Consider the following 27,210-nt stretch of genomic DNA (forward strand, 5'->3'; position numbering starts at 1 on the left):
CAGTTACTTGCTCTGCTTGAGTCCTCCTGGAAAGCCCTGTGATCAAGGTCATTAAGGCTTTGCAGAGGAGGGGCATCAGTGGTGGAAGGAGGGTTGGGAGACCAGAGCAAGGGTGCAGAGCGGGAGCTGGGGAACCACAGGCTGCCCATGTACAATCTAAACCATTGACCAAAACTTCTCAAAAAACATTTTTGAAACCCTGAATGTCTTGATGGATTTGTTGTAAATATGTAGTTTTGTAGTACAGAAAATTGCAGTAATGCAAAGCTCTGTGGGGCTCTGCCATTTGCAGAACATCTGCAAGAGTGGGAATCTAACCCGTTCATTTCAATATTAATTTATATCATCCATATCCCCAGATTGCCCTCCAAAGACCTCAGACAGGAGTATAGCGATTGGGGGGGGGGAAATGAGGGCATTCCCACCCGAAATAATAATTCTGCATCCCCAAATGAAATTTTCATTCAGTCCCCAAATTTCTAGCATTGCTGTAACTTAAAACTTCAGTTGAGCTTCTAGAAATACAGTTTAGGCCTCCAAAGGGAGGGGCAGGGCAAAGTTACCAAGGGAATGCGAACACAGTGTTGTATTCTGTTAATAATAAGTTTGAGTTTAAGAAGATTGTCTTGAGCAGGGCCCAGTAGTTGAGGGGAGGAGCTGGGAGGAGAGGAAAATGGGCAGGGGGGATTAGGCCAAGAATGTGATGGGATGTGATCAATAAAGTTCTTCTCAAGAATCCACAGTATCTTTGTCTCATGGATAAAAGGGGATAGGTACCAAACAAAGCAAATATAAGAGTTACAAGTATGAATGAAGTGAACACAAGTCTTGATGGATGGAGGAGGGACTTGGCAAACCTATGGGTTTGCAATTTGAGGAAGGCAAGGCGGGAAAGACACTGCAAAGCATCTCCCCCATGATTGCCAATTTAATGATTTTCCCACTAAAATCTAGGTTTTTAGGTGCATGTCTGGTGGTGAATTTTCCTGTGTAGTGGGTAGTGGGAAATCAAGTGGATGCAAAACATTTTATGGTCAGAATCTGGCAGTTTTTACAAATACTTCAATTTCATCCCCCCCGCCCTGCTATTATGTATTTCATGAAATTGTCTAGCCAAAATCTATTTTTTTAAAAAAAATCTATTTATTTATTGGGGAGGAAAGCCTGGCTGGTAATACAGAGTCTATGAGTTCAAATCCCCGCTCGTGTCTCCTGGGTGTCAAGGGCCAGCTAAAGATCACCCCACAGTGAGTGGCTCAGGGGTTATGTGCCCTGCCACCTGTGCAGCCGTGGGCAAGCTGCATAGTCCCAAGGAGCCCAGTTGCTCCCCAGCCGGCAGTTGTGGACAAGGAAGGGGCTGGCTTGTGCAGCTGTGGCATGCTGAGCAGGCCCTAGCCAGCTGGGGAGGACTAGCCTCAGAGGGAAGCAGTGGTAACCCCCCTCTGAACACCACTTACCATGAACACCCTATTCATAGGGTCGCCATAAGTTGGGATCGACTTAAAGGCAGTCCATTTCATTTCCCCCCCTGTATTTTTCACTGTTTGCATTTCTGATCCTGTGTCTAAAGTGCTACTTGACTATTGTTCCATTTTTGCTGCCATGGCTAGTTGGCTATCCCTTTGATTGAAAGGATACCAGAGTAGTTTACCCAAAAGAACAAAATGAGCCAGTGGCAGAGAGGAGGATTTTTATGTCAAGTCTCCAGATCCTCTGGTGTGCTTGTTTTTTAAAGGTATAAAGACAAGGAGGTTCTTGCCGACTGGCTTACTGAGAAAGAAAATGTACAAGCAATATTCTATCCAATCAAAGTGTAATGCAGCCTAAGCACCACCAAAGAAGACATGATTAGGAACTATAAATCTCAGAAATAAATGGCCTGAGCATGCACAGAGTGCACCTGCCTCACCAATGAGGAACCTCTGTTTGTATTTAATAAGGTGATTCCACAATGGGTATCCTTTGTATAAATAGTACATCTTATAATAATAACAGGAAAAGCCTGCTGGATCAGACAAAGGCCAATCTAGTCCAGCATCCTGTTCTCAGAGCAGCCAACCAAACACACAAACAGCATTTTTAAAACTAAACAAACAAACAAAAAAAAAACAGGCATGCAAAACCTCCATAGTTCTCTCAGACCTAAGAGACACACACACACATATATCTGCAGTTCCAAACTTAAATACAGCACACCAAAGGTTGCTAGTACTTTTAAATTCTATTACCCACCTTGTTAAGCAATTCCTCATAACAGTGATTCACAATAATGCAAAAATGTTATCAAACATGGTGTCGAGTGGGTTAAGGTCAGATTTTGGTGGATTTGGGGCGTGGGACTGGTGGGGAGAAAAAATCTTGTTGGCAACACTGATATCCCCCTCCCCTCTAGTGCTTAGCCTGCCTCTCTAGGTGGTGGGTGTATCTGGTGGGTGTGCCTAGGCTTTGGGGCCTAGACAGCACAGCAGCCTAGCTGAGCCCAGGGCAGGACCTGAGAAGAGCAGAGAGGTGAGTGAGCTGGCTCTCCAAGGCCCAGGACGCCTAATGGGACCTTACCAACTTAGCCCAGGCAATAGGGAGCTGGAATATTGTGTTTGCTTGCATGTGCTTGCATGTCTGGCGGTCATTTCTTCCCTAGTTTGTTAAAAAAGTTGAAAAATATATTCTTTCAATCTTTTCAAGCTGGTTCCATTTCAAAACGGAAGAGTATAATGTGGCATGAGCCTTGCAACAGTTTTAGACCTCCACCCAACTGTGCAAATCCATCTTATTTCACTTTTCTCATGCAAATGTATGTACTGCTAAAATAAGGTGTGTGACATTTGCTGGTAGAGCCATCAGAAGCAGTGTTAGCTGGCTGACCCATGGCCTTTCTGTAGAACAGAGATTGTGTGCTTGTACAGTTGATTCTTGCACCTGTAGTTCAGAGAGATGTATAGTTCCTATGTGACATGCTGTCAAGCATTTCCCTATGAAAAGTGATGTTTATTGGTATTAATTTAGTTTTTAAAGTGAAACCTCTTAATAGCTTTCCTGGCACAACAAAGGAGACCAGGGTACAACCGGGAAGCAGTTGTCTCAGAACTGAACTCACAGTTCATGAGTTTTCTAAAACATGGTACCTGTACAAGGAAGCCTTTCCATGCATGTACACTTCGTATGCTGCAAGACTCACCTTTGGTGCATCTACAAGTGTGTGTGAAAATTCATTCTTAACTTTGATACATGTGCTGATCAGAGCTTGGAAGATTACTTTAAAAAGGAATAAATTACAATTACTGTTACATGGCCCCAAAAGGGAATAAATTACCATTACAATTGTTCTGAAAGGAATTGATTAGTTTATCATTACTCAGAAGTAATCACTACAACTTCAGTTAAGTTACTTTTTAAAAAAACAACCTAGAGTGTCTACGAGGTGCTGGCCTTGCTCACCTAAATAGCCTAAAGCAACATTAAAAATAAATACACACACAGAGAGAGGTAGTAGAATTCTTTTTATCCACAGTAGCAGTGGTGGTTTCTTTGCTGGTGAGGGAGGGAGAGAGGGAAGGAGGCAGAGGCCACCACTCAGATCTTTGCACATCAAACCAAGTGCAAATCCCTCCACACATACACACACTCTCAGCCAGCAAGCATCATCTCTCTGACTCAGCCACCTCATGGACCCTGCCCAGCCACCAACTAAGGGACACTCACCCAAGCAAGCATTTTCTTGTGGGGTGCAAAATTTAAAACATTGCAAATGCAGCAAAGTAGCCAGGGAGGGTGACAAACGCCGTTTCGTGTTCCAAGTGCAAACACAGTATTAACACATAACATGCGTCATCATTTCTCACTTCCATAGTTCTTTATTTCCATTCCGCTGCTGCCTCCTTCATCCACGTTCTTGCCTTCCAGCTCCTTTCTCCCTCCACTCCATTCTTCACCACCAACGTCCATTTTTTAAAACAACTGTTTTCTCCACTCCACCCCCGTCTCGCTCTCTACCTCCTCCTTTATTGCCTCCTAAACACCCACAGTGCACAAGAGAAGAGCAACACTGCACAGAAACCCAGTTTGAGGCACATGATTTTCATCCACAAATCAGAGGGACAGAAGACTTCCCCTGCTCTCCCCCCCAGGAACGCCCAAAAGTGATGCTGGAAACATTACAGTTACTCCTCAAAAGTAGTCACATTACTCTGTTACAATCAAAATGTAAAGAAAGTACCCACTTTTTCCTCAAAAAAGTAATAAATTACAAGTAGTTCATTTTTTGTAACTAATTATTTCCAAGCTCTGGTGTTGACACCATACAGGTGTTCAGTGCTTCATCAAAGAAAAGCAAATGTAGTAATCTTGGCTTTCGAAAGTAACATATTTGAAGGAATTTCAAGTGAGCAGTTCCTCTACAAGTTTGCAGAGAAATCATGGTACATTAAACTTTATTAACAGTTCAGATCATTATGGTAGGATGACTGGCACGATATACATTTACTTCCTAGTCACTGTTATTTAGTTTACACAACTATTTTGCATGTGGAAAATATTGTATTTAAATTAATTTGCTTTTTTGTAAACTTCACAAGTCATAGTTCCTAATTAAAATGCATAAATTGGGGTTTATTTTTGTCATTACCTATGAAAACGTTTTCCTCCAGAAACCTCTGTTAAAGTGACCAATGCCCCAACCCTTCTGCCCTTCAATTTTTGTCTCTGCCTCCGATGAAAATTGTCTTGCTACACTCCTGGCTTCAGGGCAATGTAGATTTCCCTCCCCCATCTTGTCTTCACAACAACCCTGTGAGATAGCTAGTCTGAGAGAAGAGAAATGTCGGGAATAGATATCTCAGGCACTGAAAGGAATGAGGCAGCTTTTGGTCTGAGGAGCTCTATATAAAAACCAGTATACTGTATGTGTGTGAGTGTGTTCGTGTGTCTGAGAGAGAGAGAGAGAGAGTTCACATGCGCACGCACACTATGTGCTAGATGAGAATCAAAAAATTGTATCATGCTGCTATCTATGTAATTGCTTCAATTTTCAGGTGGGAAATCCCTTAGTAATACATAATCATATCAAGAGGCCTCAGCAGAGCTGTGCCACATTAATAGCATCACTTATTTTATCGTGAGTGTTCCTGTGATATTTTTCACCAGCAAATAATAATAATAATGTACACTGGCTTGTCCTTCGGGAAATAGTTGATAGCTGTAAAATGTCAGGTTCCAAAGTGTGACGGGGGGAAAGTGGATCAACAAGCCCCTTTTCCTCACATTCATCAACCATTGTGCAAATTGTCAAAAGACCTTGTTATGCCTGAGAATAAGATGCTTCTCACATCAAAAAGCCCAAGGAAATGTTTCCCAAATTCAAAAGTCAGCTAAATCCAACTGGGGCAAAACTCTGTCTCAGAATTGCTCCATTGTCATTAAATTCAGGCTGACTTGCTCTGTGATGGAGCTCAGTGCAACCCAATCCCCCCAAAAGTGTTGGGCTCTACCAGCCCCATAATTGAGCAGTTCTGGAGGTTGTTCCCAAGATTATTACAATTTAGAATGGGCTTTCCAGCTTCTGTCAATACACATTTCTTTTAAAAAATCTATATAAAATTAAAATACACACAAAAATACATATATATGGGTTTTTTAAAAGTATGTAATAAATCTTAAAGCCTAGATAATGTTGCACACCATTCAATAAGGAAATTGAAAATCTAGACTTAATAAAAATAAATTGAATTGAGCTTATTCAATTAAATTCAGCACTTAAGTTCTAACAGTATTTATTATTCCAGTATGTTATAAAAGTATTGTGGACTTTTAACAAGGTCAGCACTTAAATTTCTCATTCTATAATGTGCAATCATTCTAATCTTGTCCATAAGTATTACAGGCAATTTTTAAGAAAGCCAATCACACAAAGATGGAGTTATCATAGACTTTCCATTCTGTGTAACACGTTTCTTGACTGAATTTGAACAGAGAATACCCCCCTCATCTCTGCTGGGAATAGTGTGTGGGCAGATCAGGACCACCAGTGGGAACTTTCCTCCCGTTACAAATAGCCACGGTGGGCCCCTGATCTGGATTGAGACCACCATATTGGAGATAAAGGATTAAAGGTGCCCTCCTGTCATATTCTCCAGCCCACCACCTCCAAACTCAGAGGAAGACTCAGGTGGGATAGAGCCATGGCATAAAGAGTCATCACCCTCTGCTCTGGCACCTTCCAGGTCAGAGGACATTGTAAGATGAAATTCTTGGACTCAGAAGACCTATTCCCTATAGAGAAGGGCGTAGCTAAGTGATAAAACATCTGCTTGTCATGCAGAAGGACCCAGAATCAATCCCCAGCATTTCCAGGTAGCACTGGGAATGTCCCTAGTCTAAAATCCAGTAGATCTGCTGCCAGTTAGTGTAGACAATAGTAAGCTAGATGGGCAATGATCTGATTTAGTACAAGCAGCTTCCTATGTTCCTATGCAACCACATCACCTCCATATGATAGGAGCCAGTGGTTGCATAATAAAGCAATGGCCCCTTGATGGCTCAGACAGCTCTTCAGACGAGTGGGATGCTAGCAGCTGGATTAGACCAGCCAGCATTCAAGAGGCCACAGAAAGCTTCTGCACCTTGTTAACACAAGCTTTCTCTGGTTTTTTCTGCAGAGTGCTGTCCAAGGGACTGACAGCTCCTGCCTTGCCTGTTGTTACACAATTTCAACCAAACAGTGAGTTGCCCCTACTGCAGTCTGCTTCCCTGGAGCTGGGACAAGACAGGACACTTCCCCAACTCTCATGGTCCCAGTCTGGCTGCCCCCGCCCTCTTCTGCCTATTTTTTTAAAAAATCAGACATACAAAGGCTAAAGACATGAATCATGTCGCATCTAGGTTGCCTTAAGAGGCTGCTTTAGGAATGATCTGCTGTGTTCCAGATACAGATAGGCAGAGAGACAAAAGGGCTGGAAAAGACAACTCTAAATCAATGACAACTCCCATAAACTTTTCCATCCTGAGATCAGCATCAGATTGGGCAGCACTACCCTTAAAGACACACAGTGGACTGTGAGAGCTGACTTCATGGGAAAGTGTTGGATTTGAGAGGCTATGACAGTTCTGCCTATGATGTGTGATCTGTGACAAGTTCATGCATGCAAACCACTGCTTAAGAAATGTTATTAATTGGACTTAAGCTGCTCATTATTTGGTGATCTCAGCATTCATGAAGCAATCCAGACAGGAAAAATACAATCAAAGAATTATTTTAATCACTGGGGGAAAAGTAAATAGATTTAGAATTGGGCTGCAAGTATTTATGCAGATTAAAAGTTCTAAGCTAATTGTAAAACTAGTGACCAGTTTTATATATTAGCTTGTTTTTGAATAAGGATTTACAAACCAGTAGAGTCAGTGTGGTGTAGTAGTTAAGGTGTTGGACTACGACCTGGGAGACCAGGGTTCGAATCGCCACACAGCCATGAAGCTCACTGGGTGACCTTGTGCCAGTTACTGCCTCTCAGCCTCAGAGGAAGGCAATGGCAAACTCCTCTGAATACCCCTTACCATGAAAACCCCATTCATAGGGTCGCCATAAGTCGGAATCGACCTGAAGGCAGTCCATTTCCATTTCAGCATGAATTTAAGACTGTATGTTTCTATTTGGCCCCTAGGGGGAAGCATTGTCTGTATCTAAATTTGGAACTAGTTACGTTCACAAAGAAAATCTGTACAGGATGCTAACAGGAATAGCTCTGATTTTTGTGGCATCCAGAACGATCACATATGGAGAAAGGAAAAGAATGTGGATGAGCGTTTATTAATATTTTTTGTCCAATGCTGTCAGTTTGCATTTTTGTGGCATCCAAAACGATCACATATGGAAAAAGGAAAAGAATGTGGATGAGCGTTTATTAATATTTTTGTCCAATGCTGTCAATTTACATAGCATACAAGTAATGAAACTGACAAAGGGGAAGCATGAAAACAGCAATATAAACTTAATGTGGTATTTATGTTTAAGAGGGGAGTGATTAAGTAGGACTTCTTTCTTGCAATGGAGACAACAATAATTCATTAAATTGTAGACTGAAGAAGCAAAACTATGCTTTGGTGAGGGTTTAAAAGTTCCCTGGTAAAAATATCTAGATATTTATTTACTATTGGATATGATTGTAGTAGAGCTGTATTTTAACCATGACCAAGCATTCCATGCCCTTTGCATATGAACATGTTCTACCTACCTCAATTGTCTTGTTGTGAATACTTTGTCACATTTTTTATTTTTAAAATGCAGGTCAGTTTTGCATTATGTATAATATCCACTTGATGGCAGCACAGCCTCATCTTGGCCACAGTAACTTGGCCCAGCAGCTGTGTTTATTAATAGTGAAAAACACTTTAAAGGCTTGCTTTGTGTGCATCATTTATGTATATGTGTATAATGTTCAGAATCAGACGCACTTCAGTTTAGGCTCCTATAAATGCATTTAATAGAAATGTTATAGACACCGTAACATTTAGTGGATATTAGAATGAATTAGTGTAGAATTAAGGAGCTATTTTTGGTGCCACTGTAGTATGTGCTGATTTCTTTCTTCCTTTTTTTAAAAAAACCTCTTAATTTTAAAATCTGACTGGTTCTCTGCAGACACAAACTAGCATGCCAGATGTTTTCCCTGTACAGCTGTGCAATCCCTTGTAGGGTATAAAGGTGGCTAACTGAGCTTCACTTCAAAAAACACAGCCATTATTCCCATCAAGAGCTGCTTCTATCATAGCTCTTTTGTTTAATGGGGGTGCTCTTTTCTCTTTTGTTGGCTTCAGCATTGTTATTAGTCCTTCAGAGTACCTGATATAATCACAGAAAATGAGAATGAGAAGGCCAGTGAGGTAGTAAAAACCTAGTATGAGATAAGAAACGTTACATGAATGTGCTAGATTCTGAACTCTCACTCTCTGAGACAATATTCATAGCTTGCAGGGAAAGGGAGATGGGCTTGATCCTATCCAAAGTTGTGAGATGGGCTAGATGAAAGCTGTCAGTCTGTCTTATCCCAAAATATGACTTCTGAATCTTGATGCTTAATATTTAGTGTCCATGGCAGCAAAAGATTAAGAGATTCTTGATTCTTAAAAGGGCCCAGTATTTTTATCATGATTGTATTACACGTGCACACACACATGTGCACACAAATTTATAAAGAGAGAGACATTCTTTTACATGGAGAGAGAGAGAGAGAGAGTATTTTACATACAGTATAATACCCAGTGCCAAATGTGTCTATATGGACACAAGTTCATTATGTTCAGTGAAGCTTAATTCCCAGAGAGTCTACTCATGGAAGGCATGCCAACTTTTCAGCAGCTGCCTCTGTTTTGGTGTTAAAATGCATGCTCTTTTTGGGCCAGAGGGCACATTTGGAATTTTGAGAAAGAGCCATAGACACCACTTGGAAATGGGTGATGTGGGATATGTGGTATAACACACAATGGCACCTGTGAGGGCATGGCAGAACACACGATATCAGGCACACCTAAAAGGGCAGAAAAAGAGAAGGGACCACAAAAAAGTTAAGCTCTTTGCTCTTGTATTCAGAATAGAGTAAATACGCAATCCTGGCATCCACTGAAATGCGGGTATGTCTAAGGGGCATATTCATTGGAAGAGAGGCTGAACCAGTGCAGACAAGAACTGAGCAGGAAGAGCAAATAGTCTCTCATGCAGGATTTTTGAAGGATGTATAATGAGACCTTTCACAGGCATCATAGGGCATCATTCTTATAAGCACATTGGTGCCCACAGGTGCCATGTTGGTAACTTCTGATTTGTAACAAATTAAGGGAAAGTTCTTTGAGATGAAGACTCTGTCATATTTCAGAGGCTAATACATTACATTCATCTTATGCTTGTGTTGAACACATTTTGTCTACTACAAAATTTATTTATTTATTACATTTATATCCTGCCTTTTCTCAAGGCCATAAACATCCTTCTCCCTTCTCCAATATATCCTCATAGCAACCCTGTGAGGTAAGTTAGGTTGAAAGACAGTGACTGGCCCAGTGAGCTTCATGACTGAGTGAGGATTTGAACCTTGGTCTTGCCAGTCCTAATCCAACACTCTAACCACTGTGTTATACTTGAGGACTTGTGCAATGTAATTGTTCTTTTTGACCAACATTGCAGATTTCCCCAAAAATATTGCATTGGAAACTTTTCCAGAAACTTTCCCAGTAAATTTCCCAGTTCTTCCTAAATTGACTAGAATCGGATTGAACGTATGTCAAAAATGTATGTCTGGCTTCTATTTAGAAAACCAAACTAAAAAAACTCACCATATTAAATACATGAAAGGTTTTTCAAATAACCAAAAGATGTGGTGAGGGAAAAGATTTGAAATGTTATGTGACTAGGGATGTGTGTCTATATGTGTGTGTGTGTGAGAGAGAGAGAGACGAGGGGGATCAATAAAGCACACCTAATGTGATCTCAGTGTTATATTCTAACAAACTCAAAGCTTTAGCTGGAAATTACTTTTATTGGAATAACTGTAAACGTTCCAAGATATGACAACTCAGTAGCATAACTTCCTGTGCAATGGTTAATTTTTGAAGAAAAACTGAAGGGACTGAAACCTGATAGCATTAATTTCAGCATGTCCCAAATACTCAGCATTTAAATTTATTATATATAAGTGTGCTTCCTAAGAGGAGGAAACTGAACTAGCACATTGAAACTGCCCAATTTAACTGGTTTTGTATCCATTAACTATTATAGTCATGGCCAAGAAATCCGGAGTAGAGGAGATCTGTGGCCAGGCCATTAATACAGCCAGACCCCTGCTGGCTTGTCCTAATCAGAGCAGAAGAGGTGTGTGTGTGTGTGGCTTTTTGTCCTCCCCCCATTTAAAAAAGGTTTTCCCTCTGATTGACCACAGTTAGAGGGACATTATGTCAGCTCTGGCTCTGGCATAATTTGGGGCCATTTGGGGGGGATGAGCGTAAAAAGGCTTTCAATTGTGTGGATACACACTATCCTTGCCACACCCCCAGAATGCCCCATTCCTGACCCAGCCACACATGGAGAACTACCAGTGGCTGAGAGGTGGCAGCTGCTGCACTGGAGATTCCTCTGAACATGGACCTCCCTCTTCCCCTGAAGAGAGTGAGGTCTACAGGAGGGGTTCCCAAACTGTGGTCTGTGGACCGTCAGTGGTCCACAAGCTTCATTCAGGTGGTCTGTGGTGTGTCTGTGAAGAACACTTACAATTTGAATTTTATCGAATTCAGATTCAAATGCAATATAAGAAATAAAAGAAGCAATTAAAAACAAAAACCAATCAGTATCTATCACATTGCATTACAATTGCTTGAATTGGGGGTGGGGGACCATTAAGTGGTCCACCAAGACCCTCAGCAATCTTCAAGTGGTCCATGGGGGGGAAGTTTGGGAACCCCTGGTCTACAATATTCTGTGGCCTCGCAGTTGTCCTCCCAGAGACCCTAGCATTGCCCTGTAAGTTTCAGAACCAGTTTGTAGAAATGGAACATTTTCCATAGGAAAATGTAGCAGTGGAAATCTACGGAAAATTTTCAGTCCCATGTCTGGTTTTAACCATCTATAGACACAAATTACTAATGTTTGTTGAATATAAACTGCTGCTAGGACAATACAGTAAATAGTTCATTTTTACTGACATCACAACAGCTATGTAGCAATAATGAGTTCCCATAGTCCTGAGAGAGGACCCTTCTTTCCACCCATGAGGATGTTTTAGTGGCTTCTTAATAAAGGGCATCTTACAGGACTGGGAGCATTTTGTACAGAACATAAATAAATAACAAAAGTATTGCACTCATGACATTTGGATGGAGATCCAAAAATGTACTAGGTAAATTTTGCACGATTGTATTGGTAAAAATGCACACTGTATTTTTTATTTAGGATGACCAGTTGCAAAGGAGGACAAGGCTCATGGGCAGTTAACAGTTGAACAGAAGAGGGAACTGTGGGAGTTGTGGCTTGTCACGTGGAAGCTAGTGATGTGGAGAGGCAGTGGTGAAATGCACTGTGTGATGACATCGGAACGAGTTCCAGTAGGCCTTTGAGAAGGGGATGCACAGAATTCAACGTGGGGATGCTATTTTTCATGTAACGGCGTGCATGAAAATAACTAACTGGTGTGGCTCCTGCATAGTATAGGTTGTTGTTGCTGTTATGTGCCTTCAAGTCGATCATGACTTATGGCGACCCTATGAATCAGCGACCTCCTGTAGCATCTGTTGTGAACCACCCTGTTCAGATCTTGCAAGTTCAGGTCTGTGGCTTCCTTTATGGAATCAATCCATCACTTGTTTGGCCTTCCTCTTTTTCTACTCCCTTCTGGTTTTCCCATCAGTATTGCCTTTTCTAGGGAATCATGTCTTTTCATTATGTGTCCAAAGTATGACAACCTCAGTTTCATCATTTTAGCTTCTAGTGACAATTTTGGTTTAATTTGTTCTTACACCAAATTATTTGTCTTTTTTGCAGTCCGTGGTCCCCGCAAAGCTCTCCTCCAACACCACATTTCAAATGAATTGATTTGTCTCTTATCTGCTTTCTTCACTGTCCAACTTTCACATCCATACATAGAGATCAGGAATGCCATGGTCTGAGTGATCCTGACTTTAGTGTTCAGTGATACATCTTTGCATTTGAGGACCATTTCTAGTTCTCTCATAGCTGCCCTCCCCAGTCCTAGCCTTCTTCTGATTTCTTGACTTTTGTCTCAATCTTGGTTAATGACTGTGCCAAGGTATTGATCTCTGAGAAGTTCAGTGTCCTCATTGTCAACTGTAAAGTTACATAAATCTTCTGTTGTCATTAGTCATTTTGACATTCAGCTGCAGTCCTGCTTTTGTGCTTTCCTCTTTAACTCTCAGCATTCTTTTCAAATCATTACTGGTTTCTCCTAAGAGTATGGTATCGTCTGCATATGTTAAATTATTGACATTTCTCCCTCCAATTTTCACACCTCCTTCATCTTGGTCCAATCCCGCTTTCCGTATGATATGTTCTGCGTACAGATTAAACAAGTAGGGTGATAAAATACACCCCTGTCTCACATCCTTTTCTATTGGGAACCAATCGGTTTTTCCATATTCTGTTGTAGCCTCTTGTCCAGAGTATAGGTTGCGCATCAGGACAATCGGATGCTGTGGCACCCCTATTTCTTTTAAAGCATTCCATAGTTTTTCATGATCTACACAATCGAAGGCTTTGCTGTAATCTATAAAGCACAGAGTGATTTCCTTCTGAAATTCCTTAGTCCGTTCCATTATCTAACATACATTTGCAATATGATCTCTGGTGCCTCTTCCCTTTCTAAATCCAGCTTGGACATCTGGCATTTCTTGCTCCATATATGGTAAGAGCCTTTGTTGTAGAATCTTGAGCACTACTTTACTTGCATGGGATATTAAGGCAATAGTTTGATAATTACTGCATTCCCTGGGATCTCCTTTCTTTGGAATTGGGATGAATATTGAATGCTTCCAGTCTGTGGGCTATTGTTTTATTTTCCATATTTGCTGACAATTTTTTGTCAAAATTTGGACAGATTCAGTCTCAGTAACGTGTAGCAACTCTGTTGGTATGCCATCTGTTCCTGGTGATTTGTTTCTTCCAAGTATTTTAAGAGCAGCTTTCACCTCACATTCTAAAATTTCTGATTCTTCATCATACGGTTTCTCCGTGAATGAATCTGTCATCCTCGCATCTCTTTTATAGAGTTCTTCAGTGTATTGCTTCCATCTTCCTTTTATTTCACCTCGGTCAGTCAGTGTATTCCCCTGTTGATTATTCAACATCCCTACCCTTGGTTTAAATTTCCCTTTAATTTCTCTAATATTTTGGTATAAGGCTCTTGTTCTGCCTTTTTTGTTATCCTCTTCTATTTCTATACAATAACTATTGTAATAGTTCTTTTTGTCCCCATGTACTAGTCGCTGTATTATTGCATTTAGGGTTCTGACCATGTTTCTATCTCCTTTTGCTTTCCTTCTTTCTTTAACCATTTCAAGAGTTTCTTCAGTCATCCATTGAGGTCTTTCTCTCTTTTTAACTAGAGGTATTGTCTTTTTGCATTCTTCCCTGATAATGTCTCTGAGTTCAGTCTATAATTCTTCTGGTTCTCTGTCAACTAAGTTTAAAGACTCAAATCTGTTCCTTATTTGATCTCTATATTCTTCTGGGATGTTATTTAAATTGTATTTTGGCATTATGTTTGCTTTGTTGTTCTTCTTAAGCTTTACTCTGATTTTTGATATGACAAGTTCATGATCTGTACCACAGTCTGCTCCTGGTCTTGTTTTTGCAGAAAGTATGGAACTTCTCCATCTTCTGCTACCAATTATGAAATCCATTTGATTCCTATATTGACCATTTGGTGATGTCCACCTGTACAGTCATCTTTTCAGCTGCTCAAAAAATGTGTTGGCAAGAAACAAATTATTGGCTTCACAGAATTCGATCCCCTAAGCCCCATTTCCCCATAATTTCTAGTTCTCTGTTCCCTACTTTTGCATTCCAGTCCCCCATGATTATCAGCACATCTTGTTTTGGTGTGTGATCAATTTATTCCTGTACTTCTGCGTAAAACTTCTCCAGTTCCTCTTCTTCTGCATTTGCCGTTGGAGCATAGACTTGGATGATGGTTATGTTAATAGGTTTCCCATGAAATCTCATTGATATAACTCGCTCAGACCTTGTGTTATAGCTCCTCATTGTTTTTGCTACATCACTTCTCACTATTAAAGCAACTGTTTCTTAATTTCTCATTTACTGCATAAAATATTTTGTAGTTGCCTGATTGAAAATGTCCCATTCCCATCCATTTTAATTCACTCACGCCAAGTAAAGAACATAAAAAGGCCTGTGCTGGATATGGCAAAGGCCCATCTGGTTTGGCATCCTGTTCTCACAGTGGCCAACCAGATGCCTACGGAAAGCCTGCAAGCAGGACCTGAATGCAAGTGCACACTACTCACTTGTGATTCCCAGCAAGTGATATTCAAAGGCATACTGCTGTTGTGGCTAGTGTCCATTGATGGCTGTACTTTCCATGAATTTGTCTAATCCTCTTTTTGAGCTATCCATGTTGATGCCCATTCTTACACCCTGGGGGAGCAAATTCCATAGTTTGTGCATTGTGTGAAAAATCTTCCAACATTCAGCTGCACTGGATGGCCCTGAGTCCTAGAATTATGAGAGAGGGAGAAAAATGTCTCCCAATCCACCATCTCCACACCCTGCATAATTTTATATACTTCTATCATGATCCCCCTTTACTTGCTTTCCTCCCCTCAAATTAAAAAGCCCCCAATGTTGTAACATTTCTTCATAGGGGAGTTATTTTAACCCCTTGATAGACCAGGACTAAACACAATATTCCAAGTGTGGTCTCATCACAGATTTACATAATGGCATTAGGATATCGGCAGTTCTATTTTCAGTCCCTTTCCTAATGATCCCTAGCATGGAATTTGCCTTTTTTTCACAGCTGCCACACACTGGGTCAACATCTTCATTGAGCTACCACTATGACCCCAAGGTCTTGTTCCTGGTCAGTCACCACCAGTGCAGACGCCATGGGCGTTTATGTGAAATTAGGATTTTTTTGGCTCCAGTGTGCATTACTTACACTTGCATACGTTGATTTGCATTTGCCATTTTACTGCCCAGTCACCCAATTTGGAGAGATCCTGTCCTGGTTCTCACCAAAGAACAACGGCGGGTGTACTTTCTTGTAAGTAAAGAAGCCAAGCTTTATTCTAGCAGACTGATAGTGTAAGCAGGAGAAGAGCAGAAATTAGTCTGGATGTCTTTGCGCCAGCAGTGAGACAAGGATGAAACCAGCTCAGGAGAGGAACTTCATGTTTTCTAAATGCAGTTAGGGGACAAGGCCAGGAGTCAGGATTCCTGGATCGGGAGCTATGATCAGAGACTGCACAGGAGCACAAATTGTTCCAACCAGGAGTCCTGCCTATCCACCATGCTGTTAAACACAGGTGGGGAAACTCCAGTTACTCGCAAGAATGCCTGTCCTGCCAATAGCTCCTGGCCTGAAGCTGGGCACTGCTTCTTGGGGAATGGGGTTGCTCCTGCCTCTTGAGGCATTGCCATTGCCTCATTCCCTAGAGTCCTCGGGGAGGGGCATGACATACTGTCTTGGAGCTCCTCACAATCCTTCTTTTGTTTTAACCATCCTGAACAGGATTGTTTTGTTTTAACCACTCTGATACTGGCAGTTTTATTTTCAGTCCTTTTCTTAATGATTCCTAACATGTAATTTGCCTTTTCCATAACTGCTGCTCACACTGGATCAGCATCTTCCCTGAACCTTCCACTCTGTGATGACCCCTACATTCCCTTTCTGTCATGCTTTCATCCAGTTGTTGTTGTTACACAGGCAAGGAGCCTGGGAGGGCTTCTGTTCCCCTTCTGCATTGATTGGGTAAAGGATGTGGCTCAGCAGGTCCTCTGTAAGGGCAATGCTCAAATTACCTACTGTGCTGAAGGAGGCGCCTGCTAACAATAAAAAGAACAATACTTGTGCCCTTCTGCAGCTCCTGCCATTTGAGGTTTTGAAAGCACTTCTCACACAAAAAAACAACCACCATACAATTAGTAATTAAGCCTCATCACAGCTCTGCAGTAGCATAGTAGCAATGACCACTTTTTTCTAAGTATGGACATTTGCATAGACGATAACTATGGGCAGGGAATTAACGGGAGCTCCAGATTCTGAATGGTGCGCATTCATTGGTGGGCTTTGATCCAGTCTGCCCACCAACAGTGCGACATAGAAGGGAACTGCAGCATGCAGGCAGTGGAAGAGAGCCAGGGTAAATATAGTCCAGTGACTGATGTTTACTTCTCTATAGAAGGTCTCAGCCAGATCTGCACAGCTGAAGTCCCATCACGTCTACGAAGGACTTAATGCTGGCCAAGAGCAAGCTGCGGAAATGTTAATAAGATTAGAAAAACGTGGATCACTTTTGAGTACACAAAATAACTGAACTGCGAACAAAAAGAAAAATAAATGAAAATCAATTTGGTCTTCGTTCTAACATTTCACCTGCTGTGTTTCTTTCACAGTGATTTGCCTTACAAGCACAAAGTCAGAGAATAACTAGTTTTTATCATTCCAGAATGAATGTTTGCAAGCATTCTGCTAAATGAGTGTGTTGTCTTGTGTGCACCTTCATTTGGAGCAAGTAATTGCAAGTCCCACTGATTTCAACTAGAGGAAAATGGATGGTGTCTGTGATATTTTATTCTAGAGCATATGAATTTTGGTTTGACAAAAACATGTATACATTTTTCAATGTTCTCATTTGTTACATTTAATTAAAAAATAGACCCTGGCCTCATTTGCTTTTGAACTCTGTTGTCTGGTACTTTGTTGGCCAAATGCCATCTTTTGGATTTTCTTCTCTTTGACATAGTTGTACAGTGCCCAAATGTTTAATCACATCTTCCGACTTCCATATAGTATTGAATCACTGGCTATCCTCTGCATGGATAGACAAGGTGCTCATGATAGTCCCTGGTCTGCAGAAAGGCAGCAAGTACGTTTCAAAAATTATGCAACAATTCATTGGCCACTTTCATATGTCATGCTAAAGCATGGTTTGCATGATGTAGTGAACTATGGGCTCACTCACTCACTTCTCCCCTCTCCTCCTCCTGCATGGCTGGAAGAAGTAGTTTGGAAGCTTTGGCTTTCTTTCAGCAACAGCTTGTCATGTTGTCTTGCACGGCAATCTGTGGTTAACATTAAATATGGTTAGTTTCCAAAAAGCCAACTTCAAACAATGGTTACTGAAGCTGGCTTGCTGAAATTAACCAAAGTTAGTGTTAACCACAGTTCCTGGTTAACTATCGGAACTATCATGAGATGATGAGGCTGCACTACACAATATAAATCTCACAGGAATCTTAGCATAAGCAGCCTCCACCATGATGAGTCATCCCCACCTTGGCTCTAAGGTAAAGAATGACTTACTATGGATCTCTACCCTCATGTGAGTCTTCTGGTAGGTGTTGGTGGAGGTGTGGCAACTCTCAGCATAAATGTGGAGATCCGCTTGATAAATTACATCCAGCGACAGCCAGATCACTCGCCACAGAGGCAACTGTTTTCAGTGGGATCTTCATGGTGATTACAACCTGTGCTCTGCCCCTCAGTTGTGCAGTAGTACCACAAAATCATAGAATAATTTAAAACAGACTCCAGAATTGACCAGACTGGAAGGCAATGATTCATGGTTACTGTTTTGGTTCTGGTCTACTGATACATTTAAGCATGTATCTTTTCATGGTTGTGGTTTTGCTTTTCACTGGGTCTGGATCAGAAAGGCAATTCTGCAAATAACGTTTCTTCTGGGTGGGGGGAATAACATGAAATTATTTTTAGATCATGCATAGCCAAGAATAATTGCTATTCTGGTGCAGTTTAGAACAGTTTAAGGAGTAATAGAGGTAACGTTTTTCAGTGTGAAAGTGAAGCATTAAACCTGTTGACTTTTCCAGTTTGTTCACACAATGACCTGGAAATATGCTAAAGTAACAACACATTCTCTTAGACATATATGAACAATATCTTTTATCCCTCCCTCCCTCCCTTCCCAATACCTAAAGTATAACCAGGATGTCTGATTATTTAACATTGACTCACCTTGCAATTTTATTGCAACATACTGCATAGCAAGGCTAGAAAAACCACATTAGTGTTGCAGGTATCTGATAACTGCCAACTTCCACACGCATGACCATCTCTCAGAGTCTCATCACTTGATAACTACCTAGCTGAACCTTTAAAATGAACGTGGGTGAGGTGATATTAAAAGTCTCCTTGCAGCATTTGAAATGTACCTGGTGTTTCATGCATGCAAATCCTCACTTGATGTTGCTGTTATTGGCATTACTTTCAATCTGAGAGCCAGTGTGGTGTAGTGGTTAAGGTGTTGGACTACAACCTGGGAGACCAGGGTTTGAATCCCCACATAGCCATGAAGCTCACTGGGTGACCTTGGGCCAGTCACTGCCTCTCTGCCTCATGAAAACCCTATTCATAGGGTCGCCATAAGTCGGAATCGACTTGAAGGCAGTACATTTACAATTTTTTTCCAATCTGCAATGGTACCTTTACTGAATATGGAAGGGGTCTCAAGGGTGAGCAGCTCTGATGCTTTGCCAAAAGCAAAAATGTAACCAAAAGTGTTTTTGTTGAGAAAAGGAACAAACTGTGCACCCTTCATCAGCCAAAGTTTGCTGGAATTGGTTAAGATGGTAATGCAATGATTATTGTGCTGAAAAAAGAAACTATCAGCAATACATGATTTAAGATTGTATTGGTAACCTAAAAAAATTTAATTACCAAGAGAATACATGAAAAATATGGCAGTGTTTGCATTACTTCTCTCACACTTCAGTTGTAAAGGGTTCACACAAACCATTCGAATGATGGCATTCAACTAACTCGTTCTGTCAGCACCAGGATTTACACTTGCGCAATGGAACTTCCACCCCTCCTCTTCCTGTGCATGCCCTGTGCTCTCCCCCAAACTTGCCCTGGAGGGTTGGGAAAAAACCCAGAACAGATTTAGTGGGCACATGAGGGGAGGAGAGGGGTTCAGTTGATCAAGCAGAGATCCAGACTGAACAAATTAGTTGGATATTGCTCCATGAGTCAAAAGAAGGATTGGAGGAGATTGTGGGGCCATGCAGTCTAGCCCTGCCACATGCCACCACATTGTGCTCCTCTGATGTCTGTGCACTTAATGGACATCAAAAGGAATTTACCCATGTGCAAGTGGATGAGTGGACATTGGAGGAGTATGGTGGTGATGGGTAGGACATCTTACACAGTAGTGGTGTGATTAGATGGCATTGTCCTGCCACTTGCCCTGCATATTCTTTCAAAACATGGAAGAGTTTGTGTAGATTCCTGTTTATCTGGTACAAATATATTTCTCTGTGAATCAAAAGAAAAACATGCATTTTCTCTCTTTCTCTGTCAGATTGACCATCTCTGCTGAATGTCCCATGCAGCTGCAAGATTTCCCCATGGATGCCCATGCTTGTCCATTAAAATTTGGAAGCTGTAAGTGTTTCATTCCCTTGTTGATCAAGATCAAGGAATCACATTTTAATGGTGCTTCTGTGTCCCATCAGGGCAACTAAACTACATGTGAATAATCTGGTACTACCCTTGGTTTCTTACACCTGTTACCTCAATAATTCTACATTTAGTTTAGCATAGGACTTTTTCTGGCTCAGACCACACTGTATAGTGGCAGGCCTGGCACCAGCAGGTGGCCAGATCAGGCACTGGCCGAGGGCCCCTGTGACTGAGAGGATGGAGCTCCCTCTCCATGATCCTCGCCAACATCGTGCCACAGGGCATGACCAGATGGCATGGATCGCACAGCGGGAGCTCCACTCTCCAAGGTGACACCACCCCTGCATGTATGTGCAGCTGGCACACACTTAAATATGCCAGTCGTGCCACCGCTTGCATCATCACATGCCTAACATACCCCAAAATGATGGTGGGGGTATCATACCTGCCACCACCCAAAATGGCGGCAAGGGTGATGGCAGGCATACATGCTGATGCAGAGACCAAGAGGTAGTGTGGTTGTGGTGTATTAAAGGGTACAGGGATGCGGTGGTCTAGTGCCCAAAGGCCGTCTGTGTTCTGGAGTCGGCCCTGTATAGTTGCCTCCCTGTAATCCCAGAGGCAAACCACTCTGACTTTATATACTGTGATGACTTTGTATTTTGCAGTCAGAGCCAACAGTTGTGCTGTGAGCCACAAGCAAAGTCATCTGAGGGTCATATCCACTATCATCTGGGATATTTTGTAGGGGCTATAAAAAGAGGTTAATAGGCTGCCCTTGGCACAGGCACCATGCATTGCCAAGATTCCTTTCCTTCAGCCTGCATCCCCCTGAACATTACCAATGTGAGAAAGGGCACTTGGAATGCATTTTATGCCATAAATGAAAGAACAGCCACGTGACACATTTATTCATTAGGAGCTGCATGCAGAGCAGCTAGTTGATGTGTAATGAGTGCCTGGGGATATTTTATTTATGTGAAAGGGATCATTTGATTAAGTCTCATATTGTGCTAGTACAGTATTTACTACAGTATGTAATCCGCTACACAACATGTATAGCTTTTCCAGCAGAGACACAAATATTTAAAGAATCCTCTCTCCAGGGACCCACAATGTGCCTCTTTTTCTCAGGAACACAGTGCAAAGTGAATGCCTTCAATATGACATATGTATTCCTGTGTCCAAGTCCAGATATAAAGGACTGGGCTGCACCATTTTCCAGGTTGCAGTATTTTGGTCTTATGATCTATTCTTTCTCATTTGATAGAATACATAACAATGGGTACTACAGACACATGAAAACACACACAGAGAGTCGCAATGTTAAAGAAAGTGCATCGCCCTTGATCAACTCCAGAGCAGCAATGAAAGTTGATCCTTATCCTCACGTACTCATGCCCTAGACTTGACACCCACCTTCACTTCCTGCCTGTTGTGCAGCAAAACAAGAGCTTTGCTTGCTAAAGCAGGCAGGAAGAATGGAATGGCTCAGCAAACCAGAGAAGGATCAGAACAGGAAAAACCACCATGACAGTGCTTTTACTTCTGTGTAGCAGTTGAAGATCTCACCTGCACTCTGGATTGAACCTTAGTACTACCTTACATAGAGAGTATCCCACAAACAAACTCAATCCAACCTTTATTGGCATTAACCTTGAGATCTTCTGCTGTCCAGAAAGCATTCTGATCCTCATGCTTTTATATGTTTCTGTGTCAGGCAATACTCTCCCATCATGAAATAGCACTGCCATGTTTTGGTCTGCAGAGAATTTGGAAAAGGAGTCCATTGTTATAGAGATGAAGGCTGCAATCCTGTATGTACTCATCTGGAAGTAAGCCTCGTTTAACTCAATGGGGCTTGCTTTAGAGTGGATATATATAGGATTGCATTGCCAGACAGGCACAGATGGGGTCTCGAGTTTTGTTTCTGGAGTAGGGATGTCAGAGAAATAAGATGAAAACAGAAATTGGGAGAAGAAATTGCTAGTGTTTGCTTATTCATCCCATGCCTGGAATGGAAATCAATCTAGCAAATACGATCAGTATTTACTGATTTTGTTGTTTTCAGTCCATAGATAATATGTAATTGATAATGTTCCCTCCTCCTATTTGTGTCCCCTTTGCATTGAAATGAATGGGTTGGAATAACATAATGACAATGTAACTTATGTTATTTGTGTAATCAATTACGTAATTTTGCCACAGCGGGCAGTAGTGAAATATGAACTGCAGCAGAATGGAAACAGTGCTGCATATGACGAATACGGAATGAAGGGGAAAACAATGCCTTCTTATATCACTACTCAGGACTACTTGAAATTAGGGCTAATCCTACACTGTACACATAACATGCACACCTAAATATACCTTGATATTAAAATAGGAACCTGTTTATCTCCTAACTTGCATGCTGAGATCATGATTTTTTTCTTGCCATAAAATAATAGCTACCATGTTTTGGGTTCTTGGTAAACCATAACTGCTTTCCCAGGACCTTACTTTAAAAAATAATGGGGCAGGGAGAATTGTAGGACTATAGTTAAATACAAAATAAGGTCCCCATGAAAATTTCACCTCTGCAGCAAGAGGAAGGCTAAAGTCCAAAGGTAAAGGTTAAGCCTTCTTTTACCCACTTTATGTAAAAATATCCTAAGCTTATGAATGGACTACAACTTTAATTTCTACAGATTTTGACCTGTGGCTTGCAGTGGAACAGATTCACTTGCATCAAGTCTGTCATGGAGCTAACAGTAGCATACATGGCCATGGAAAAAAGGTTCCATGTAGACAAGATCTCATTTGCACTGCCAGCCTCTGAGAGTGTGCCATGCACCTGGACCACAAATCCCTGGCACATGCAGAGAATGGTGTGTCCTGATTTAAATGAAGCACATCTGCATGGAGTCCTGGAGCGATAAGGGTTTGGGGGTGCAGTTGTGCCCCCAGCATCACATTTTGGGCTTCTTTCTATCCTTTTTAATACCCTATGAACATGATCTTTGCTCATGACCAGCCAGCAAGTGAGCTTTGTTGCCCCACCACATCCTAACCCAATGTTTTGTCTGCTCTCTGGATAGTGGTTCCAAATATCAAGCAAAGTATTGAATTACACAGTGACCTAACATAAATGTACTGCCTTCAAGTCGATTCTGACTTATGGCGACCCTATGAATAGGGTTTTCATGAGGCTGAGAGGCAGTGACTGGCCAGAGGTCACCCAGTGAGCTTCATGGCTATGTGGGGATTTGAACCCTGGTCTCCCAGGTCGTGGTCCAACACCTTAACCACTACACCACACTGGCTCTCTGGCATTATAAAAGGCTGCTGCTTATGATGCTTTCTGTGTCATGATACAAAGACATCAGTTGTGAATGACACTCGCCAATGCATCTTGGTAAAACACATTGAAGCAACAATAGTCACCATCTGTTCAGTGTACTTCACCCAGAAGTGGCAGTGTATGCTAATGCTAGGAGCCTCCGAACCAAGATGGAAGAACTGGAGTGCTTGGTCTTAGAGGAGAGCATTGATATAGTGAGCATAACGGAGACCTGGTGGAATGGAGAAAACCAGTGGGATACGGTTATCCCTGGATATAAACTATATCGGAAGGACAGGGAAGGACGTATTGGTGGCGGAGTCACTCTATACGTGAAAGAAGGCATTGAATCCAGCAAGCTCGAAACCCCAAAAGAGGCAGACTCCTCCACAGAATCGTTGTGGGTGGTGATGCCATGCCCCAGGAGGGACTTAATACTGGGAACGATCTATTGTCCCCCTGATCAAAATGCTCAGGGAGACCTTGAGATGAGATATGAAATTGAGGAAGCATCCAAACTAGGAAATGTGGTAGTAATGGGTGACTTCAACTACCTGGACATAGACTGGCCGCATATGTGTTCCAGTCATGACAAAGAGCAAAGTTTCTAGATATTCTAAATGACTATTCCCTAGACCAGTTGGTCATGGAACCGACCAGAGGGACGGCAACCCTGGACTTAATCCTCAGTGGGGACCGGGACCTGGTGCGAGATGTAAGTGTTGTTGAACCAATTGGGAGCAGTGACCACAGTGCTATTAAATTAAACATACATGTAAATGGCCAATTGCCAAGAAAATCCAACATGGTCACATTTGACTTCAAAAGAGGAAACTTCACAAAAATGAGGGGATTGGTAAAAAGAAAGCTGAAAAACAAAGTCCAGAGGGTCACATCACTCGAAAATGCTTGGAAGTTGTTTAAAAACACTATCTTAGAAGCTCAACTGGAGTGCATACCGCAGATCAGAAAAGGTACCGCCAGGGCCAAGAAGATGCCAGCATGGTTAACGAGCAAAGTCAAGGAAGCTCTTAGAGGCAAAAAGTCTTCCTTCAGAAAATGGAAGTCTTGTCCGAATGAAGAAAATAAAAAAGAACACAAACTCTGGCAAAAGAAATGCAAGAAGACAATAAGGGATGCTAAAAAAGAATTTGAGGAGCACATTGCTAAGAACATAAAAACCAACAACAAAAAATTCTATAAATTCATTCAAAGCAGGAGACCATCTAGGGAGGCGATTGGACCCTTGGATGATAAGGGAGTCAAAGGTGTACTAAAGAACAATAAGGAGATTGCAGAGAAGCTAAATGAATTCTTTGCATCTGTCTTCACAGTGGAAGATATAGGGCAGATCCCTGAACCTGAACTAACATTTGCAGGAAGGGATTCTGAGGAACTGAGACAAATAGTGGTAACGAGAGAGGAAGTTCTAAGCTTAATGGACAATATAAAAACTGACAAATCACTAGGCCTGGATGGCATCCACCCGAGAGTTCTCAAAGAACTCAAATGTGAAATTGCTGATCTGCTAACTAAAATATGTAACTTGTCCCTCGGGTCCTCCTCCGTGCCTGAGGACTGGAAAGTGGCAAATGTAACACCAATCTTCAAAAAGGGATCCAGAGGGGATCCCGGAAATTACAGGCCAGTTAGCTTAACTTCTGTCCCTGGGAAACTGGTAGAAAGTATGATTAAAGCTAGATTAACTAAGCACATAGAAGAACAAGCCTTGCTGAAGCAGAGCCAGCATGGCTTCTGCAAGGGAAAGTCCTGTCTCAGTAACCTATTAGAATTATTTGAGAGTGTCAACAAGCATATAGATAGAGGTGATCCAGTGGACATAGTGTACTTAGACTTCCAAAAAGCGTTTGACAAGGTACCTCACCAAAGACTTCTGAGGAAGCTTAGCAGTCATGGAATAAGAGGAGAGGTCCTCTTGTGGATAAGGAATTGGTTAAGAAGCAGAAAGCAGAGAGTAGGAATAAACGGACAGTTCTCCCAATGGAGGGCTGTAGAAAGTGGAGTCCCTCAAGGATCGGTATTGGGACCTGTACTTTTCAACTTGTTCATTAATGACCTAGAATTAGGAGTGAGCAGTGAAGTGGCCAAGTTTGCTGACGACACTAAATTGTTCAGGGTTGTTAGAACAAAAAGGGATTGCGAAGAGCCTCAAAAAGACCTCTCCAAACTGAGTGAACGGGCGGAAAAATGGCAAATGCAATTCAATATAAACTAGTGTAAAATTATGCATATTGGAGCAAAAAATCTTAATTTCACATATACGCTCATGGGGTCTGAACTGGCGGTGACCGACCAGGAGAGAGACTTCGGGGTTGTAGTGGACAGCACGATGAAAATGTCGACCCAGTGTGTGGCAGCTGTGAAAAAGGCAAATTCCATGCTAGCGATAATTAGGAAAGGTATTGAAAATAATACAGCCGATATCATAATGCCGTTGTATAAATCTATGGTGCGGCCGCATTTGGAATACTGTATACAGTTCTGGTCGCCTCATCTCAAAAAGGATATTATAGAGTTGGAAAAGGTTCAGAAGAGGGCAACCAGAATGATCAAGGGGATGGAGCGACTCCCTTACGAGGAAAGGTTGCAGCATTTGGGGCTTTTTAGTTTAGAGAAAAGGCGGGTCAGAGGAGACATGATAGAAGTGTATAAAATTATGCATGGCATTGAGAAAGTGGATAGAGAAAAGTTCTTCTCCCTCTCTCATAATACTAGAACTCGTGGACATTCAAAGAAGCTGAATGTTGGAAGATTCAGGACAGACAAAAGGAAGTACTTCTTTACTCAGTGCATAGTTGAACTATGGAATTTGCTCCCACAAGATGCAGTAATGGCCACCAGCTTGGACGGCTTTAAAAGAAGATTAGACAGATTCATGGAGGACAGGGCTATCAATGGCTACTAGCCGTGATGGCTGTGCTCTGCCACCCTAGTCAGAGGCAGCATGCTTCTGAAAACCAGTTGCCGGAAGCCTCAGGAGGGGAGAGTGTTCTTGCACTCGGGTCCTGCTTGTGGGCTTCCCCCAGGCACCTGGTTGGCCACTGTGAGAACAGGATGCTGGACTAGATGGGCCACTGGCCTGATCCAGCAGGCTCTTCTTATGTTCTTATGTTCTAAACACAAATGCAGTCTTTCCCCCTTTTGTCAGTGTGAGAAGGTAGAAGATGCACTTGTTTGACTCTGATTGTGACCAGGAGGTGGGGAAGGCCTGAATTTCATCTCTTATTTCAATAGAAACCAGCATAAACTTAGTTTGGAGTTGATCCAGACAGGAATTTGTGCCTCTCCTAGCAACTGTGGGAAGTGGCTTCTGCCCTGCAGCATCTGAGTCCTTTATGACTACTGAAATGTACACTGGGCAAATATCACCTGTTTGTGCCCATGCAGGCCACTAAATGCGTCTACATTGGAGCAGAGCTCAACAAGGATGAATTTGACTCTGTTGCCTCCCTTGGTTGGCTCAGCATCCCTCCTTCTCAGTTGCCATGTGGAGAAAACATAGAGACAGTTCAGCATGTGGTTTTACAACAATGAAAGAGCTGTGCTTTCAAAAGCCAGAGGCTCAGTTCCACTGCAGCAGCCTTGTTCTTTGGTGGACTATGTCATACTTGGGGCTCCTCCAGACAACCTATTTATTGAGCATTCATCCTAATTTTTTTGCACACAGCTTCCATGGAGATTAGATGACATCCGGTGTTTATTGAGCATCTGTTCTGA

General features: G+C 41.9%; 1 protein-coding gene across 2 annotated transcripts in view; it reads left to right on the forward strand.

Moving 5' to 3' along the window:
- Positions 1 to 27,210, forward strand: part of GABRA5 (gamma-aminobutyric acid type A receptor subunit alpha5) — a 99,594-nt gene that overhangs the window by 37,947 nt on the left and 34,437 nt on the right. For both annotated transcript variants that reach the window (XM_061626946.1, XM_061626945.1), the window contains exon 5: positions 20,050 to 20,132. In XM_061626946.1, the coding sequence (XP_061482930.1) occupies positions 20,050 to 20,132 (83 nt within the window). The remainder of the gene's footprint in view (positions 1 to 20,049; positions 20,133 to 27,210) is intronic.

This window comes from Rhineura floridana, chromosome 5 (genome assembly GCF_030035675.1).
Source record: "Rhineura floridana isolate rRhiFlo1 chromosome 5, rRhiFlo1.hap2, whole genome shotgun sequence".
NCBI lineage: Eukaryota > Metazoa > Chordata > Lepidosauria > Squamata > Rhineuridae > Rhineura > Rhineura floridana.